The 20007-nt window shown below is 42.9% G+C and overlaps 3 protein-coding genes across 5 annotated transcripts; all 3 read left to right on the plus strand.

Annotated features, from left to right (window-relative positions):
• Nucleotides 1-425: 425 nt before the first annotated feature.
• On the plus strand, nucleotides 426-4630 carry LOC125294714 (E3 ubiquitin-protein ligase TRIM11-like). The gene is made up of 6 exons (XM_048243667.1): nucleotides 426-1086; nucleotides 1341-1436; nucleotides 2090-2293; nucleotides 2758-2884; nucleotides 3266-3325; nucleotides 3522-4630. The coding sequence occupies exons 1-6, from the start codon at nucleotides 502-504 to the stop codon at nucleotides 4055-4057; spliced, it is 1608 nt and encodes a 535-aa protein (XP_048099624.1). The 5' UTR covers nucleotides 426-501; the 3' UTR covers nucleotides 4058-4630.
• A 174-nt stretch (nucleotides 4631-4804) lies between these two features.
• On the plus strand, nucleotides 4805-12133 carry LOC125294715 (E3 ubiquitin/ISG15 ligase TRIM25-like). The gene is made up of 6 exons (XM_048243668.1): nucleotides 4805-5659; nucleotides 5946-6041; nucleotides 6245-6478; nucleotides 9196-9349; nucleotides 9621-9677; nucleotides 10907-12133. Exons 1-4 carry the CDS (start codon nucleotides 5069-5071, stop codon nucleotides 9202-9204), a joined length of 930 nt encoding a protein of 309 aa, XP_048099625.1. The 5' UTR covers nucleotides 4805-5068; the 3' UTR covers nucleotides 9205-9349; nucleotides 9621-9677; nucleotides 10907-12133.
• Nucleotides 12134-13538: 1405 nt separating this feature from the next.
• LOC125295081 (tripartite motif-containing protein 16-like) lies at nucleotides 13539-19146 on the plus strand. Of its 3 annotated transcripts, none has more exons than XM_048244230.1 (7): nucleotides 13539-14136; nucleotides 14788-14883; nucleotides 15041-15274; nucleotides 16155-16314; nucleotides 16444-16503; nucleotides 16843-16908; nucleotides 18054-19146. In XM_048244230.1, the coding sequence occupies exons 1-7, from the start codon at nucleotides 13543-13545 to the stop codon at nucleotides 18563-18565; spliced, it is 1722 nt and encodes a 573-aa protein (XP_048100187.1). In that variant the 5' UTR covers nucleotides 13539-13542; the 3' UTR covers nucleotides 18566-19146. The 3 variants fall into 3 exon arrangements, with proteins under 3 accessions (XP_048100187.1, XP_048100188.1, XP_048100189.1); XM_048244231.1 differs by having other exon boundaries at nucleotides 16474-16503; XM_048244232.1 differs by lacking the exons at nucleotides 16444-16503; nucleotides 16843-16908.
• The last annotated feature ends 861 nt before the right edge of the window (nucleotides 19147-20007 follow it).

Below are 20007 nucleotides of genomic sequence, written 5' to 3' on the forward strand. Positions count from 1 at the left end.
GGTGACATATTGGAGTGAAACTGCAATAGCAATAGCCCTATCTGTGGTAATGGTTACAGTTAGGGTAAGGGTAACCCAAAAGGTACTCAGAAATAACTATAAATAAATAGTAAGGATTATGAAGACTGAGCTGATTATTTGTCAGTGAACCCTCCTAAACATTAACACTCTTATCCTATCCGTCATCTCCACTCTCTCCATCGCCCACAGCTACTGCATCGCTCACATTTCCTGACCACACTTCCCCAGGAAACCACTCCAGAACACAGATCCTTAACACTACCAAACACATTCCTGTGTATGAGAGAAGGAGAGGGAGACAGAGAATGTTTGTGTGTCTTTGAGAGTGTGTATGTGTGTTGTGTTGTGTTGTGTTGTGTTGTTTTTCGTGTATGTGTGTGTTTGTGTGTGTGTGTTTGTGTGCGTGTATAAGAGGTAGAGAGAGAGAATGCTTTTGTGTCTTAGAGAGTGTGTGTGTATGTTCTACATCAGCCTGTGAATATGGCGGACGCGTTTCTGAAGGAGCAAGACTCGTTCTTTTGTCCCATCTGTCTGGACCTGCTGAGGGACCCGGTGGCCATTCCCTGTGGACACAACTACTGCATGGGCTGCATCAGCAGCTACTGGAACCAGGATGAGCAGAGAGGCTGCTACAGCTGCCCCCAGTGCAGACAGACGTCCCCACAGAGACCTGTGCTCAACAAGAACCCCCTGATCGCTCAGCTGGTGGACAGGGTGAGGGCCAAACTGACAGCAGCTTCATCCGCCCACCGTTGCTTTCATCCTGGACACGTAAAGTGTGAGTTTCGCTCTGGGGACAAGCGCAGGTCTGTCAGACGCTGTGCAGCAGATGCAAGCTCATCAGACTCTGCATCTGGTTGCTGCGCGTCTGGAGAAGTTAGACCAGAAGGTCAACATGAGGGGCTGGATGCAGTGGAGCAGCTGAGAGACATCTGCTCTCACAGCCAGAAGCTTCTGGACATGTTCTGTCACTCCCAGCAGCAGTGTCTCTGCTATCCGAGTTCAACGGACGAACACACAGGCCTCCAGGTAGGAACGACGACTGCAGAGACGACAGGTAAACAGGTGAGCACTAAAGAGAATCCTAAAGGTGCACAACACCAGAGAACATCATCACACAGAGGAATATTACCAATGTAGTCCTCTCTGGAGACTGAGAGATGTGCTGTCTGTAGGACTGTAGAAGCATTAGGGCTAGTCCTAGTTTTTCTTCCTCAGTGAAGATTGTGACTGCTTAACCCATGTCTGGGAACCTGACCCAATAGAAGAGGTGGTCTGTTGCTGACAGTTCAGTTCAGTGGAACTATGTCTACCCACAGAGGCACTTCCATAAATACCATGCCAAATCCCATCAGAGGATCCAGGAGAGAGAGAAGGAGCTGCAGGAGCTGAGGAAGGCTGTAGAGACTCTCAAGGTGAGTACTAACCACAGAAGATAACAGCTGACTGCTGGAGGAGCCATTTCAGAATCCAGTGAGTAAATTGGAGTTAAGAAATCCATTGTTTTCTTTAGACCCAACTGTCAGGGGTATCAGTGAGGTCCTCAGATAGACTCCCGTTCTCCACTCTGTCTGAGAGGAGTCCTGTTTGCCAGTACCTGTATAAACCCTTCCAACTACATAAACAAATATGTGTTCCTAAGGCATTTCCTGTGATACATAAAACAAAATTGAGCTAATAGTAACTCGGGGATAAGCAAAAATGAAAAAACAACCTTTTAAAAGTTGACATTTTGTAGAGCACTACACCAAAGTCTGATACATTTTCATTAATCAATCAATGTATTTGTATTGATTTTAAAGGTCTGAACCAGAAATGCTCTAGGAACAGATTGGAACGATTTCTGATCAAACTGAGTCAGCTGGAATTGTATAGGCCCTATATCTTTGTCTGAGGTACAACATTTGTTTTCCATTTGCAGTGTCAGGACATGTACAGAAAGAAACTGATCTAACAGCTACCTAAATGACCTTGAGAAGAGTCACTTGCTACACATTTACACAACAATCTAAAACCCCAGCCAAGTCCACACACAGATTTTCTCTAACTTGTTTGTGTCTCCTACCAGCTATCTGCCCAGGCAGCTGTGGAGAAGAGTGAAAGGATCTACAGTGACCTCCTGCGCTCCATAGAGAGGAGAGCTGAGGAGAAGGCCAAGCTGCAGCAGGCTGAGGAGCTCCTGAGGAGGCTGCAGGAGGAGATCGAGGTGCTGAGGAAGGAGCCTCGTCTGGGCCAGCGCTCCCTCTCACACCACACAACACACCTCCCTCAGGTACTGATGGGCCCCCACTAGACTGGGTTGGACCAGAGATAGTAAGCGGAAGAACACCTCTATCAGGTACTGATAGGGCCCTATTAGACTGGATTGGTCCAAAGGTAGTGTTACATTTTGGCAGTAAAGTCATTACATTTTACAGTAAAGTTGTTGCATTTTGAAAGAAACTACAACCATAAATCATTACTGCTACTGTGCATTGTAGAATATCTCTTGTGTTCACTAATGGTCTCATTCATAGAACTACACATTTATATATACGTATATAGGGATGTTACATTATTATTTGTGTTTTTGACTGAAAGTCTGCTCTTTAAATATATATGCAGATGCTTATTGTACTCATAATTAGGATATGTAACTGAAATTCATTTCACTGTCATCTATCAGAAATTCACACACTGTCCTTATCTCTAGCTTGTGTGTATTACTCCATGTCTCTCCTCTGCTGCTGTCTGTAGAGTTCTCAGTCTGTGTGTGACCCTCGTGGAAGTAAAGGTGCTCCCACCATCATGGTCAACCAGCACTTTGCCTTTGATGAGGTGAAGCAGTCTGTCACTGACCTGAGAGAAAGACTGGACAACTTTTGTGAGCAGAAAAACATTTAACATTAATTTAATAATCAATTTATTTATTTAATATTTATATTTTGAATGCCAATGTTTGCCATATTAATAGTTGGATCTGAGTCTTTGGTAAAGGGGATATACTATGCATTTTCACATTTTCAGTGCTTTTCTGCATGTATTCTGGTATCTGCTAGGCGTGGAGACATATTTTCAATGAGACATTCAGAATCGCTGACACAGATGTTTTATTTAGCCCGCAATAAATTATTTAAAAATAATGGAAACAGAGTTAAATATATCCTTTTTAATGTCTGAATGTACACAGGCTTTTCACAGATGAGAATCTTGAGAATCTTCTACTCTCAGGGTTAACATTAGTCCTCCTTTTTTTTCTCTTCAGTGATCAAAGTTCAGAGTGTTCTGCCTCCTGAACCTGAGACCAGAGATGAGTTCTTGCAATGTGAGTTATACACACACACACACACACACACACACACACACACACACACACACACACACACACACACACACACACACACAGAGAGAGAGAGAGAGAGAGAGAGAGAGAGAGAGAGAGAGAGAGAGATTACTTTGAGTGTGTTTGTGTAGTTAACCTGTGAGTCACTCAGTGCCATCCTCTTTGAACCCATCCCCAGACTCCCGTCCTCTAACTTTGGACCCAAACACGGTGCACAGGGAGCTCTGCCTGTCTGAGGGCAACAGGAGGGTGACGCACTGTGATGAGTACCAGTCCTACCCCTCCCACCCCGAGCGCTTCGACGGCTGGGAGCAGGTGCTGTGCAGAGAGGGGGCGTCTGGACGCTGCTACTGGGAGGTGGAGTGGAGCGGGGAGGAGGTCTCCATCGCCGTCTCCTACAAAGACATCAGCAGGAAGGGACACGGCCATGAGTGTGGCTTTGGGAGCAACGACCAGTCCTGGAGTCTGGACTGCTCCAAGTCTGCTTTGTCCTTCAGACACGATAACAAGGAGACAGAACTTCCTCGAGCACCCAGCTCCTACAGAATAGGAGTGTATGTGGATCACAGGGCAGGAACTCTGGCCTTTTACAGTATGTCTGACACAATAACCCTCCTGCACAGAGTCCAGACCACATTCATTCACACACTCTACCCTGGGTTTTGGCTTGGGTTTAATTTTCATCATGGTCAGTCATCAGTCAAACTCCTCTGAACCACAGCTCAGACTAATAAAACATAAGGGATGTGTGTAGTAACTCAGTGAACAACAGACAACCAGACAGATGCTGATGCTGGTTTGTCACAAATCTGGCCCTGATCAAAACGGTTGCCAAATATCAGCACACCCAGGACCACATGTTTTTCAGAACACCATTAAATCAGTCTCAGGAAAGGCTCATCAGACATCGTAATCAAATGCTTTAATAGTTAATATATCCCAGAACTTTACTCTTACATGTGCTAGCACAGTAAAATACTCTCAATACAAAGATGTGCACACACACACACACACGCGCGCACACACACGCAAACACACACACACACACAAAAACACACTTTCAGAGGTGGATCAGTCATACTGTGTGTCCTGCAATAATGTTACGAAATAAAATGTACCTACTATAAAACTTACATTTGCAAAATAGTACCAGTTATTCACAAAAAATAAATAAAAAACCTGATGCACAACATTTTAAAACAATTCATTTAAGTATTTTAATGTGCCAAATAGCTACATGCATGCAATGACAACGGTAACATTAAAGCCAGCCATTGTCAAGTTTTACAGAATATTGCACTGTTTCACATTTCTCTTTTTAATAGTTATACTGTACACAATTAGGCCTCTAGCACAGAAGGCATACTTGTGAATTTATAAATATTCGATTTGAATTTATTAGGCTGCAGCATGTAAACTGTGTTTATTTTGTGTGAATCTTGGCGATTCTTTAAAAATCCCACTTCAGTCTTTGGGAATATGGGTTTGTTACAGAGCCGTATCTGGTTTGTATAGCCTCATGCGCCCCCTACAGTCCCTGTCAGCTAATTGGCGCGCTTAGCCTAGAAATCTACCGGCAGCAAATGATGTGGGCCTGGCTCGTAAGGCTATGACGCGCACGCACACAATATGAGGAAGTTGTGCCACACGTGAAACTGAAACTGATGTGCTTTGTGAAGTCCAGACTCAGAGCTTTGTGAATTGTCTTTCAGCAGCGTAGAGGGAATGGCAGAGGCTATGACATACAACCAGGACCTTTTTACGTGTCCGATTTGTTTGGACATTCTCAGGGATCCAGTGACTCTTCAGTGTGGACACAATTACTGCATGAGTTGCATTAAGGGCTGCTGGGATCAGGAAAATCAGAAGGGAGCCTACAGCTGCCCCCAGTGCAGACACACGTTCACTCCAAGACCCGTTTTATACAAAAATAATATTGTTGCAGAGCTTGTGGAACAGTTCAAGAAGACCAGAATCCAAGCTGTTGTTCCTGCTCCTGTTGTATGTGCTGGTCCCGGGGAGCTGGAATGTGATCTCTGTACTGACAGAAAACTCAAAGCTGTCAAGTCCTGTCTGGACTGTCTGTTGTCTTACTGTGAAACTCACTGTAAAGTTCACAACGATGTAAATCCCTGGCGAAAACACAAGATAATTGACGCTACAGGCCATCTACAGGAGAGGATCTGCACTCAACATGAGAAGACTCTGGAGATATTCTGTCGCACAGATCAAACTTGTGTCTGTTATCTCTGTATGGTGGATGAACACAAAGGCCATGACACTGTGTTAGCCTCTGCAGGGAGAAAGGAGAAACAGGTAAGGATAGGTGTTCAACAACTGAAATGAAATTGGCTCTAAAATCATCCTCTAGAGTTCTATTATGGTAGACAGCAAGTTAGAAAGTGAATAACAACAGCAAAAACTCACTACGCTCTAATGACGTTGTAAAACCTGATGGACACAGCCAATGACCGTCTTCTCAGCAATGGGCTACTCATTACCATTAAAGATCAGCAACTCAGTCATGTGTACATGAGCTGACCCTGAAAAAAAAAATAATTGTATAACTGCAGTGTGGATGTGATGCATTTGTTCAACATAGACACACTTTGAGGAGACCCAGAGGAAATTTCAACACAGAATCCAGGAGAAAGAGAAGGAGCTGCAGGAGCTGAGGAAGGCTGTGGAGACTCTCAAGGTGAGTACTGATCACAGGAGAAGACAGCATCTGGCTGCTGGAGGAGCCATTTCAGGCCTCAGTTAGAGACTAGGGATCTCCTCCAGTCAGTCAGAGGAGGACTTCCCAGTTCCTCTGAGCCACACTGGTAACACGTTTTGTAAAAGAGCTGAGTGAGTGGGCTGCTTTATATGCCCCCTATGTCTTTGTGTGTCTCCTATCAGAGCTCTGCAAAGACAGCAGTGGAGGACAGTGATAGGACCTTTACTGAGGTGATCCGCTTCATTGAGAAAACGCGCTATGAGGTGAAGGAGCAAATCAGAGCTCATGAGAAGGCTGAGGTGAGTCGGACTGAAGGACTCCTGAAGCAACTGGAGCAGGAGATTGCTGAATTGAAGATGAGAGATGCTGAGCTGGAGCAGCTTTCACACTCGGAAGATCACATCCTTTTCCTCAAGGTAACTGTTGATAGGTTATGAAGGCACAGGATGTGCTGATGGCATTAATTTACGCAGTATTTAAAGAAACCCCCTCCCCAACACCCAACTCATACACACACCATTACACCCCACACACACATGCACACACTCACACACCATTACATCATACCCCCCCAACACACACACCATACCCACACACCAATCCCTCCCCCCATACACACACACCATTTCATCACCCCCACCCCACAAACACACACCATTCCCCCCACACACACACACACCATTTCATCACCCTCCCATACACACACACACACAATATACCTTTTTAATTATTACTTTTAATGTATTCTTTAAAGTTGAGCTGGCTCTTGAGCACAAGAATTTGTCATTATTTGTAATTCATTTTATGAGTACATGACAATAAACTACTTCATCTACTTGAACTTGAACTTGAACTTGAACGTGGACTTGAACTTGAGTTACATAGGAGTCCATGATTTCCAAAAAGAATAACAAATTTAGATTAGTCTAACCACAGGACCATTTCCCATTTCACCTCAGTCCATCATAAATGAGCTCGGGCCCAGATTAGACAGTGGCATTTCTGTATCATTTTGAAATACCATTTCCTCTTTGTAGGGTAGAGTTTACACTAGCATTTGTGAATGGAGCATCAAACTGTGCTCATAGACACTGGTTATCGGAAGTTTTCCAGAGCCCATAAAATACATATTTTCTTTACAGAAACAGGTCTGAATTTAATGTAGTGCCATCTGAGGTCCAAAAGACCATGGCCATCCAATAGATTCAAAGATTTCTCTGGATACTCTGATGATATTATGTACTGTAGATCAGGGGTCCCCAAACTTTTATGTACCATGGACCGGTTTGATTCCCATTTTTTTTTCACGGACCCGGGGGGTTTCCATGTTCCAAATGTGTTATGCATGCATTACTTGAAAAGAACTAGCTCCAGTTAACAGTGAAGGTAACGAACTATGAAAATTGAACAACTTGAAGCTACATCTATCAAGTCTGCACATGCTTAACAAAATATGGGAACAAATGGAACTAAACGTGCATTACGAATATAATCAGTGGGAGCCCTGTGCTTGTTTCCCTGCAACAAGAAGGTTCCATCAGGGGGTGATGGAAGACAGTGACACCCTCAGTGTGTTTGAAATGTCCAGTCGATTGCGCAATTTGGTCTTAGTTGCAGTCATTGCAGAAAACCCGGCCTCGCATAGATACGTGGTGGGAAATGGTAGCAACGTTTTCAGCGCTTTTACGGCTATCTCGGGATATTCTGCTTTGGTTTTGATCCAAAAACCCGCCAGAGAGGTTTCCTCATACACACTCTTAAGACCACCGTCATTTGCAATTTCGATCAACTGCTCTTCCTCCTGCGCTGACAAGTTATGACTCGAATGGATATTAACAAATGGGTTGCGGACCCACTCATTGGTTTGCCGTGGATCTTTGGAGGATGGGAAGTAGCCTAACGCTCAAACTCATTTGAAAGCGCAACAAGGTGATCGCGCACCAGCTGCGAGAGAAAGGGCCCTGCCTCAGTCTCTCCCAAAACCCCCACTACTGTTTGGAACATATCAAATACACCCCGTCCCCATTCGTCCCCACAAATCAAGCTTTGCTTTAAATGCAGCGACTTTATCTGCCAGTTTAAAGACAGTTGTCATTCTCCCTGGAGTGACAGGTTGAGGTAATTAAGCAACCCAAATATGCCACACAGGTATAAGCCAGTTTTGGCACCCAGTCCTCATCACTAAAATGTGCAGCGGTGACTTTTTTTCTGTAAGAAATCTCTGCAGCGGCTCTCGAACACTCTGACCAGTGACCTGCTAAAGATGCTTGTTTTTTGTTGCTCATTCTAGCAGTTTAGCTAACTTTGTGTGACACTACCATTCGCCAAGAACTGATCAAGTGAAGTGAGCTGACCTGAGGCTGCGCAGCGCTGAAGGCAATATGTAAAGTGTTGAAGGCGGGACAGACAGACGTAAGAAATAAGACCTTGCAAAATGCAAACATGCGTGCAATCAAACAACTGCATATAGGCCTATGCCATGCAAAAACGTGACATTATTGCGAATTAAATAGAGTTTAGTTTGCATGCATTTTTTTAAACTCATGTCGTAGGCTACGGCCCGGTTAGGAATGTCCCACGGCCCGGTGGTTGGGGACCGCTGCTGCAGATGATGAGATCCACAAATTCTTCGCAATTTCATGTTAAAAAGCATTATTATTATATTGTTTCATTATTTGCCCACACAGCTTTATACAGAGTGATCATCTTTACTTCTGAGAAATCTCTGGGATGCTCTTTATATCTAATCATGGTGCAAGTGCCATTAGGTTTAATTAGTTGTGAAATGTTCCTCCTTTTGTTGTCTTTATCATTACACAACTTTTCCAGCCTTTTGTTGCCCCCTTGACAACTTTTGTGAGACGTGTTGCTGGCATTAAATTAAAAATGTGCTTTTAGTCAAATTGATCATTTTCAACATTTGTTTTGTGTCTATTCATTTGCAGCTAACTATGGGTTTACAATATTTTAAAATTATTACATTTTGTTTTTCATCAAATTATAGAATGTAGAACAATTTATGATAACAACGCAATGTAGATTTAAACCTGTATAGCTTCCCAAATCCCAACTGTTACATCATGGCTCTCACTCTCTTTCTCGCCCTCTCTCTACTTTCTGTTTCTATCTGTAGACTTTCTAGTCAATCAGTGACCAACCTGAAGACTTATCTGGTATCTGTGTCAACCAGTGCATCTCTTTTGAGGCTGTGAAGAAATCTCTCTCCACACTGAAGGGGCAACTGGAGGATTTCTGCAAAAAGGAAGTAACCAAGACATCAGCAGCTGGTTTGTCACATTCCTGACATATGTTTAAATATAATTACCTCCGATACCTTATCTTTTGATTTTGATTTTCAGGAACTTTTTATTTCTCAAAACTGTTTTTTTTTTTTTTCACATATCACTTTTGTAAAATATCCTTTGTATGTCACTCAACAAGAGAACATTGTTTTAAACTGATATCATAAAAACAGAAGGTTTGGCTGATACAGTGTTTACATTTTCAGTAGTTGCTGACGTCAGTGTTGTCTATAATATGATTCTTCTGTTTCTATAGTGACTAGAGTCCAGACTTTTTGGAACATACCTGCAACCAGAGAGGAATTCCTACAATGTGAGTTTGACACATTTCATACACAGCACACAGACAGACAGGCAGACACACACACACACACACACACACACACACAGAGACTCAGACACACACACACACACACACACAAACACACTTTCATGGAATTCATATAATATTAGTTTGACTTACACACATTGTACATACCTTAAGTTTCAGTGCATGGTTTCTACATACATTGGGGCAGCCGTGGCCTACTGGTTAGCGCTTCGGACTTGTAACCGGAGGGTTGCCGGTTCGAACCCCGACCAGTAGGCACTGAAGTACCTTGAGCCCTTTCCCTGTGTACACGTGTGTGTGACAGACCTACTTGTGCTTCTGTCTTTTCATCCGTCGGCCTGTAAATGCTGGTGTTGAGCCAGGTGGTTCTTGACAGTGAGTCAAGAGAGATATAATTAAATTGCAGTGCCCCTTGGACATCATTTCATGGTGTGCGTCCAGAGGTTATCGTGGTGATCACATCAAATTTTGTGCGGTCCAGAACATCTCATCTCAAGATATTGGCGGTCGAAGCACCACATTTTTGCATGTATGTTTTACACATGGTGGTTCTACATCATAAATGAGGTTATGGGCTGTGCTGATGCAGCTCCTTGAGACCAACATATCAACATTGTATGACCATTTTGTCATCACGCACAACAGCTCTCGAATTATTCTGCAAAAACTGCTTTCGGCCTATCCATCTTTTGGCTGGTCCAGTGTGGGTGGAGTGGACCCTGGGGACAGAAAACTTCTATTCCATATCAGCCTAGTCGGGGTACATGCCCTCCAAATTGCATGAGATTCGTCAACTGCAGCGGTCATAATAAAAGAGTTTTTAATTAATGAATGTGAGGCTCAATAATCTGCAGAGCAGATGCAGGCTAGCTTCCCCAGTCCCGTCATTCTGATGCTACCAGGGTTTTGCTGATAGCAGAGCAGAGTCCATATTGTAACCAGGTGAAAAATAGAGACTTTTCACAAACATTAGACGTTAGTTCAAGTTAGAACAGACAAATCACACACATATTCTGGTATATATGATAATAATTTGCTTTGGACAAAGGCGTCTGCCAAATCCCATAACCATAACCATAATGTTTTCTAAAAATTAAGTTGGAAGTTGAACTGAAGTGAAGTAAAGTGGGGTTTTTTCCCACGAAGGATCACATTTAATCATTCTGATATATCTGATATAACTGAAAACATTTTATTTTCTTCTCCATCAGATTCTTGTCACTTCACACTGGATCCAAACACAGCCCACAGAAAACTCCATCTAACTAAAGGGAACAGGATGGTGGAAGTTACAGGAAAGTTGCAGTCATATATTGATTATCCAGAGAGATTTAATAAGCTGTATCAGGTGCTGTGTAGAGAGGGTGTGTCTGAATGCTGCTACTGGGAGGTTGAGTGGAGTGGAGAGGATGGTGTTGATATAGCAGTCTCATTTGAAAGCATCAGCAGGAAAGGAAATGACAATGACTGTGCATTTGGATGTAACGATCAGTCCTGGACTCTGGAACTCAGGAGCTCCAGCTCCTCCTTCTGGCACAATAATACAGAGACTGAACTCCCTCTAGTGGCCAGCCCCAGAGTTGGAGTGTATGTGGATCACAGGGCAGGAGCTCTGGCCTTCTTTAGTGTCTCTGACACAATGAGCCTCCTGCACAGAGTCCAGACCACATTCACTGACACACTCTACCCTGGCTTTGGAATTGGTACTGGCTCATCAGCGGAGCTTTTGGGATTCACCTATAGGCTATAATTACATTTTTGTATGTGTTAGTTATCCATGGTTTACAGTAGTCCACAGAGCTGTTGATCTATGTGCTGCTCTTCGAGAGTCTGTTCGAGGAGGTCGCTCAGGACTCATGACTGGTAGGCTAGCTTACCATACCTCTCAGAGAGATCTACTGCTATCAGAGGTCCAGTGACCTGCTTGTCCGCATGCTGCCCTTCCAGCATTTGGTCGGAGAGATCACTCAGGACTTTGGAATTGCCTATATGCCACGCATTTCCTGGAAGGCTTTTCAGCCAGCATAAACTTTTCCGATTGACCTATGTTGTTTTAGCGTACCTGTTTACACAGACCTGGTTGAGTGTTACACCTAAATAAATGTGCGTGGCATATAGTCCATTGATCTGCTTCCAGGACTCTGCTATTCCAGGAGTTAGGAATCATGCTCATGGATATGCTGGCTGGTGATTGGATATTAGCCAGTTACATAGAGACAGCTCAATGGACAGCTGAATCTTTTGTTCATCTATCCCTCCATTGTTTGTTGCTCATGTTATGTACCAGCCTATTCAATATGGTATGTGCTTTTTTCAGTATAATGCACTTTTGTGAAATGTCTGTTTAATTTGCTATATAGTCTATATAAATGTGACTTATATTTTGTAATTATTTCAAATAAAGCACAGTTGTTTCCCACTGCTCTGGCAACTGAGTTTGCAATGTTTTGAATGTTCTGTAAGTGGCATTTGCAACCTTGTAGGCAGCATATCATCAGTTTGCAACATCTCATAACTGCGATTAACTTCATTCAGCATAACATTTAAAATTGTCACATCACATTTGAAATTATTATGCAAAGAGACTCTGTGTCTTGTTGGCCGCATAAAAGCAACAGAACTTACTTTACCGATGAGCAAACTTGTATGTGGATGTAAATGTTTATGTGGATGTCTGAAATAGACAGTCTATTACGTGGCTGGTCTGAATGAGGATCAAAACTTGGCCGACGGCTCTGTCAACGGCCCTTCAAAGCAGTGACGTGCATCTCTGTGTCAGTCTAGGCTAGGCCATCACAACAGAAGCTAATGCTGGTTTGTCACAAATCTGGCCCTGATCAATATGGTTGCTAAAATATCAGCAGACCCAGGGCCACATGTTTTTCAGAACACCCATTAGATCAGTCCCAGGAAAGGCTCATCAGACATCTTAATCAAATGCTTTAAAAGTTAATATATCCCAGAACTTTACTCTTATTCACTCATGCACACACACACACAAATATTTGGCCATATTTGAGACCATCTACCCTGAACAGAATTCTGCAGAATTTGACAAAAATGTATTGTGTTGTAATTGGGAACTGTACATTTCATGTAACCTGGAATCCAACTCTTAAGTTCACTTTGTGTCGTCACTAGAAAAAGCATGCTCAGGCAGATGTGAATACACACACACACACAAACAGAGGTAGATCAGTCCTGCGTGTCTCTTATTGTGTTTCTTTAATAAATAAACATGTTCCTACTACTACTAAATGTTCCTACTACTACTGCACTTGTCGTTTGTGGAATCTGTACTACTAAAGCCTACATTTGCAACATTTTAAAACAATCCTTTCAAGCCTTTGAATATATGCCAATAGCTACATTCATTATTTTATCATTATTACCGGTATACTGTATGATGACAATAACAGAGTCAATACTGTATGATCACAATAACAGCAGTCACCTTAGCAGTGCACTGTTGCACATGTCTCTTTTTAAATGTATAGTTATATACTGTACATTATTATCTAGTGTAGTTCTTGTGAATTAGTCCATTTTCAGATTTAAATTTAGCAGGTTCAGTAGACTGTTTATTATGGGACCCCCACCCCACCTCATTTAGGCCTACTACGAAAGCTACTTTGTGAAAAGAAAAACAATTGTTTAAAAATCCCACTTCAGTCAGTGGGAATATGGGTTTGCTATGGCCTCAGCGCCCCCTGCAGTCCCCATCAACTCATAGGCGTGCTCGTACACAATGAGGAAATTGTGCACAGAATTCAAGAGAAATGAAACTGAAAATGAAGTGCTTTCTGAAGTCCAGAGCTTTGAATTATCTTCCAGCACCGTAGAGGGAATGGCAGAGGCCATGACAAGCAACCAGGACCTTTTCATGTGTCCGATTTGTTTGGACTTTCTCAGGGATCCAGTGACTCTTCACTGTGGACACAATTACTGCATGGGCTGCATTGAGGGCTTCTGGGATCAGAAGGGAGTCTACAGCTGCCCCCAGTGCAGACAGACGTTCACTCCAAGACCCGTTTTAAACAGAAATAATATTGTTGCTGAGCTTGTGGAACAGACAAGGAAGACCAGCATTCAAACTGTTGCTCCTGCTCCTGTTGTTGTAGTAGGCCTATTTGCTGGACCTGGAGATGTGGAGTGTGACGTCTGCACTGGGAGAAAACTCAAAGCTGTGAAGTCCTGTCTAGACTGTCTGTTCTCTTACTGTGAGACTCACTTCAGAGTTCACAATGACATGAATCCTGGCCGAAAGCACAAGGTGGTTGATGCAACAGGTCAGCTACAGGAAAGGATCTGCACCAAACATGAGAAGCCTCTGGAGGTGTTTTGTCGCACAGAGCAAACTTGTGTTTGTTTGTTGTGTCTGGTGGATGAACACAAAGACCACGACACTGTGTCATTACCTATAGGGAGAAAGGAGAAACAGGTAAGGACAGGTGTTGTGGTGACTATAACATGACTATATGGTGTACGAATAACAATGACATAAAATCACTTCTCTTTAATGAGGTTGTACTGCTGCGGCTTCACTCAAGGTCACAGCATATCATTCTGTCCTAACTGGTGATGGCTATAGTCCTTAGTGGGTTAGTCATCTTTAGTAAAACAGATAAATAAACATTGGTATTTATTTATCTACAAAGTTATTGTTGGGAAGTTACCATGTTATATTTCAAATATGTTTGTTTGGCTGGTCCCTATCAGACCAGGTCAAATGATTGTTTGATGTTCAAGGTTTATTATATTCATTCCGAGCTATTTCCTGGAATATTCTTCAACGCACTGTAATACTTTCCAATGGTCATATACCTCTACTTTCATATGTTTTTTTATTGGGAGGCATTTGTACATTTCAGTACAACTGTTATGTACTAATTCTTTTTTTATTGTTTATTTATCGTAAATTTGTCATAACGGAAAACGAGGACTACCCTCAATCACTACAATCTATAAGCTTGAATGAATGAATGAATGAATGAATGAATGAATGAAACAGTTTGTGCTTGAGCAATTGTCCAACGGGTCTAGTACTTCTATAATAACTGCAGTGTGGATGTGATGCATTTGTACAACACAGACACAGTTGGGAGAGACCCAGAGGAAATTTCAGCAGAGAATCCAGAAGAAAGAGAAAGAGCTGCATGAACTGAGGAAGGCTGTGGAGACTCTCAGGGTGAGTACCAGACCAGAATTCAGACCTCCTCTCTCATTCAACTAATCAGAGAGGAAAACTACTGTTCCTCTGAGCCACACTGGTAACAAGAGTTGTGAAGAGCTGAGTGAATAGCCTGCTTTATATGCCCCCTATGTCTTTATGTGTCTGATTTCAGAGCTCTGCACAGACTGCAGTGGACGAGAGTGAGAGGACCTTTACTAAGATGATTTGTTCCATTGAAAGAATGCACTCTGAGGTAAAAGAGCTGATCAGAGCTCAGGAGAAGGCTGAGGTGAGTCGGGCTGAAGGACTCATGAAGCAACTGGAGCAGGAGATTGCTGAGCTGAAGAGGAAAGATGCTGAGCTGGAGCAGCTTTCACACACAGAGGACCACATCCATTTCCTCAAGGTAAATGTTGATAGGTCATGGCACAGGATGTGCTTATGGCATTAATTTACCTCTTTACGCAGCACTTTAACAGACCCTATGCCATTTCAGTATAAGTATAAGTAAGTAAGTATATATACTCTTTTGATCCCGTGAGGGAAATTTGGTCTCTGCATTTATCCCAATCCGTGAATTAGTGAAACACACTCAGCACACAGTGAACACAGTGAGGTGAAGCACACACTAATCCCGGCGCAGTGAGCTGCCTGCTACAACAGCGGTGCTCGGGGAACAGTGAGGGGTTAGGTGCCTTGCTCAAGGGCACTTCAGCCATTCCTACTGGTCGGGGTTATAAGTCCGAAGCGCTGCCCCAGTGCTGCCCCAAGGCACCTTGAACATCAAACAATCATTTGACCTGGTCTGATAGGGACCAGCCAAACAAACATATTTGAAATATAACATGGTAACTTCCCAACAATAACTTTGTAGATAAATAAATACCAATGTTTATTTATCTGTTTTACTAAAGATGACTAACCCACTAAGGACTATAGCCATCACCAGTTAGGACAGAATGATATGCTGTGACCTTGAGTGAAGCCGCAGCAGTACAACCTCATTCATTCTCCCTGTTGGGGAATCGAACCCCGATCTCCCGCGTGACAGGTGGGGATACTCACCACTATACTAACGAGGAAGACCCTATCTTATTTCAGTATCAGTACAGAATGTTTTTTTACTCAAACAATTGACCATCATTTATTTAATTTCTTGAATTTCTCTGAAGAAGACTGTGTACTTGTATGCAAACAGATAACATTTAAATTGTATTTTCATATTATTATTATCTCTCTCTCTCTCCTTTCTCTCTCTCTCTCTCTCTCTCTCTCACTGTATTTAGACTTTCCAGTCAGTGAGCAACACACCTGAGACTAAAGAGGTATCCAGCATCTGTATTAACCAAAGCCTTTCTTTTGAGGCTGTGAAGAAATCTGTGTCCTCGTTAAAGGGGCAGCTGGAGGATTTCTACAAAGAGGAAGTCATGAAGATATCTGCAGCAGGTTGGGCATATTCCTGACATTCCTGACACATAGGCCTACTATTATTTTACTGATATAAAAACTGAAGGTTATTTACATCACATTTTTAGGTCAGTGTTGTTTCTTATATGAGTATTTCTATTACAACAGTGACTAATGTCCAGGCTATTTTGCCTGTAGATCCTACAACCAGACAGGAAATCGTACAATGTAAGTTATACATGCACACATTTCATACAGCACTACAGCTTACGTACATGTTTTAATATGACGTTTTAAAAGGAAATTCTGGAGATGTAATGGATTTGCATTGTGCCTCTCACACCAATCACACTTAATTGTCCTCACCAGCTGCAGTACTTGCTTTAGTGCCCACTCTCAACCCACCACCTTTACATCACCTATTTTAGAATTTATGTAATTTATGATTCTTCTAGAGACATGAAATCTGATGAAGAATTTAGCCATACAGATCTGACAGTAATGCGTTTATGGATGCACTTGTCGTTTGTGGGATCTGTGCATCTATCTGACTGACATCTCATATAGTTTCTATAGTGAGTGAAGTCCAGGCTATTTTGAACCTACCTGCAACCAGAGAGGAATTCCTACAATGTGAGTTTGACACACACACATGTCATACACAGCACACAGACAGACAGACAGACAGACAGACAGACAGACAGGTAGACACACACACACACACACACACATACACACACACACTGATGGACCCAAATTTGATGGATAAATTAGTTTATCCGGACATGCTGTAAGGATACATGATTAAAGGTAACGTCAGCGATTCAGTCTAGTAAATATCTCCTAATGATCCTCTAGCAGTCTGTGAGGATGACTCTAAAAAAACACATCTCCGTACACAGTCCTGCCTCTGTGAACTGTGAACTCCCATCCAGTTACAGAGATCATTAAAGTTGCTGTCTGTGAGTTTGGCTAAATGTTATGATTAGAGATCACCAGCCAATCAAATGACATCCCTCTTCTCTGTGACCTTGAAGCAATGTGTTGATGTGGGCTGAAATAATGTATGTGTTGTATAGCAAAGGCCTACAGCATGTGCAATCAGGTGAAATGTAAAGGTCTCCCTTTCACAAATATACATTTTGACCACACACAAAAAAGGTTATAACACAAATCACATAAAGGACCTCCCACATGCACTCATTCTAGTCCAAATATATAGCCTGACGAGCCAGACCCACATCAAGATGTAGGGTCTGGGGACTCACCATTCACAGTGCTCAGTCCGAGGGGTGGGATAAATGGTTGTCTTTCAAATTCCCTCTGCACGCAAAAGGATAGCGCTATAACTCATGAGCCCCATGCGTTTTCCCACCAGCGGAGCTAGTTTGCTAGTTGTTCAAACTTTTGGCAACTTAAAAAAAGCTTAACTCGTGTCACGCTGTTCGCCAATAGCATGCAACATCCATCTTCTTTGTTTTTAAGTAGTAGGGAATTCACGCTGAACCGTCGCAACTCTGCCATCATTATGTTAAGCCCGCCTACCAACTCTATACACGATGTTATTAGCCTTATCGAAGTTTAATTTTTCCAGTTCACAAGCAAGCCAACGGAGAGTTGCTAGACTACCCTGGCAGCAAATTACATTTGCTGCCGCTAGTGTACATCTAGATTTCTAGGCTATCAAATATATACAGAATCAGACAAAAACACACATAATCTGTCACTCAGTGAGATGTTAAATTAAGAAACTCTTGTGTTGTCCTCTATTCCATCAGACTCCTGCCACCTCACACTGGATCCAAACACAGCAAACAGAAACCTCCATCTGTCTGAAGTGAACAGGAGAGTGGAATGGAGAGATAGGGCCCGGTCATATCCTGATCATCCAGAGAGATTTGAGTGGTGGCAAGTGCTGTGTAGTGAGAGTGTGTCTGGACGCTGCTACTGGGAGGTTGAGTGGACTGGGGGGGTTTATATAGCAGTCTCATTCAAAAGCATCTGCAGGAAAGGGTGGAAAGATGAGTGTAAGTTTGGACATAATGATCAGTCCTGGAGTCTGGACCTCTCCAGCTTCAGTTCCTATTACTGGAACAATGATAAACACACTAAACTCCCTCTAGTGGTCAGCTCCAAAATAGGAGTGTATGTGGATCACAGGGCAGGAGATCTGGCCTTCTACAGCATCTCTGACACAATGACCCTCCTGCACAGAGTCCAGACTACATTCACTCACAAACTCTACCCTGGGTTTAGGCTAGATAATAGATCATCAGTGAAGCTGTTGTGAGTATTCTCAGTTGGGAATTGGCCTGGTATTAGCCAGGCTAGATCCCTGCTGCAGTGTTTCAACTTTGGGAACCAAGTACATGAAGGAAACGGAGGGACAAGTAGTGTAGTCTAATGGCCAGCTCCAGAATATGAGTGTGTGTGGATAGGAGTGGATCACAGGACAGGAACTCTGTCCTTCTACAGCGTCTCTAACACAATGATCCCTCTGCACAGAGTCCAGGGGTGTATTCCAGGCAGGTGGTTAAGTGACAGATCTGTGTAAGTTAACCCAGAGAAAGCAGTAAAACCCCAATAGAAGAGCCCTTGGCTTTGTATAGTTTGGAGATTTAAGCCTATGATCTGTTCTATTAAAAGGTTTACTGCTGCAGTAGGAGTACTCTCTGTGCTCTCTTGTACAAAATGCTTTTAACTTGTATATCATGTCTATCACGTAAGAAGTCCAAGAAGGGGCACACAGAAAAAAATAACTGATAGGGGACATAAAGAATAAACAGACTATTAATCTGTGTTGGGTATTTGGCATTTGTGCTGTGGTTGTTGTAATGGTTTTGAAAAGTGTGTGAGCTGATTATTTGTCTGTAAACCCACCTAAAGACAAAGTTCTTGATCTCTGCTCTCCATCATTGTATGTATTGTGTGTATTGCTCACATTTCCTGAGAGAGAAAGTGAAAGATAGTATGCATTTGTGTCTTTGAGAGAGAGAATGTGTGTCGGACATGGGTTGCATCAGCATCTACTGGGTCCAGGACAAGCAGAAAGGCTGCTACAGCTGCCCCCAAGACAATGTGAGAGACAACAAAAGTAAAAGAGAGTGATCTGCACACCATATAGCTCCCATGGAAGGTTTTTTATTTTTCGTGCAACGTTTCGAGCCCCTGGTTCTTCCTCAGGCAACCAACAAGTGTTTCACAATGTACCATCAATAACATTGAAATAAAGTCCCAGCATGTGTAAAGTAGAGTTCTCAACGGGTCGGGTCGGCCCGACAAACCCGACGGGACCCGCGGGCCGGGTTCGGGTCGAAAATATAAGCAAACGGACCTCGGGCTTACTCTTTTCCGCTCAGTAAAAAAAAAAACAAGTCTGATGCTGCGTGCAACGTGCATCATGGAGAGGGGCAGGGGCAGACCTGACGGCGCTGCGTGCACGCCTTTAGCCTGGATAAAAAGATGGAGTTGGTGAAAGGTAAACTTGCCGCAGGTGAATTCACCGTCGCTACTACAGGAGTGGGAAAATCACAGGTTTGGAAAGTGTTTGGAATGGTGCTGGATTCTGATCCTGATTCTGATTCTAAATTGTTACGCTAATGTATTGAAACTTCACCTAAATAAAGTCAGGGGTTAACAGTCAAAACGTATATTTTACGTCGGGCCGCGGGCCGGGTTCGGGCAGATAATTCATGTTGATGTGTCGGGTTACATCGGGTCCGGGCTTTAAAA

The sequence above is a fragment of the Alosa alosa genome, chromosome 5 (assembly GCF_017589495.1).
Source record: "Alosa alosa isolate M-15738 ecotype Scorff River chromosome 5, AALO_Geno_1.1, whole genome shotgun sequence".
Taxonomy (NCBI): Eukaryota; Metazoa; Chordata; class Actinopteri; order Clupeiformes; family Clupeidae; genus Alosa; species Alosa alosa.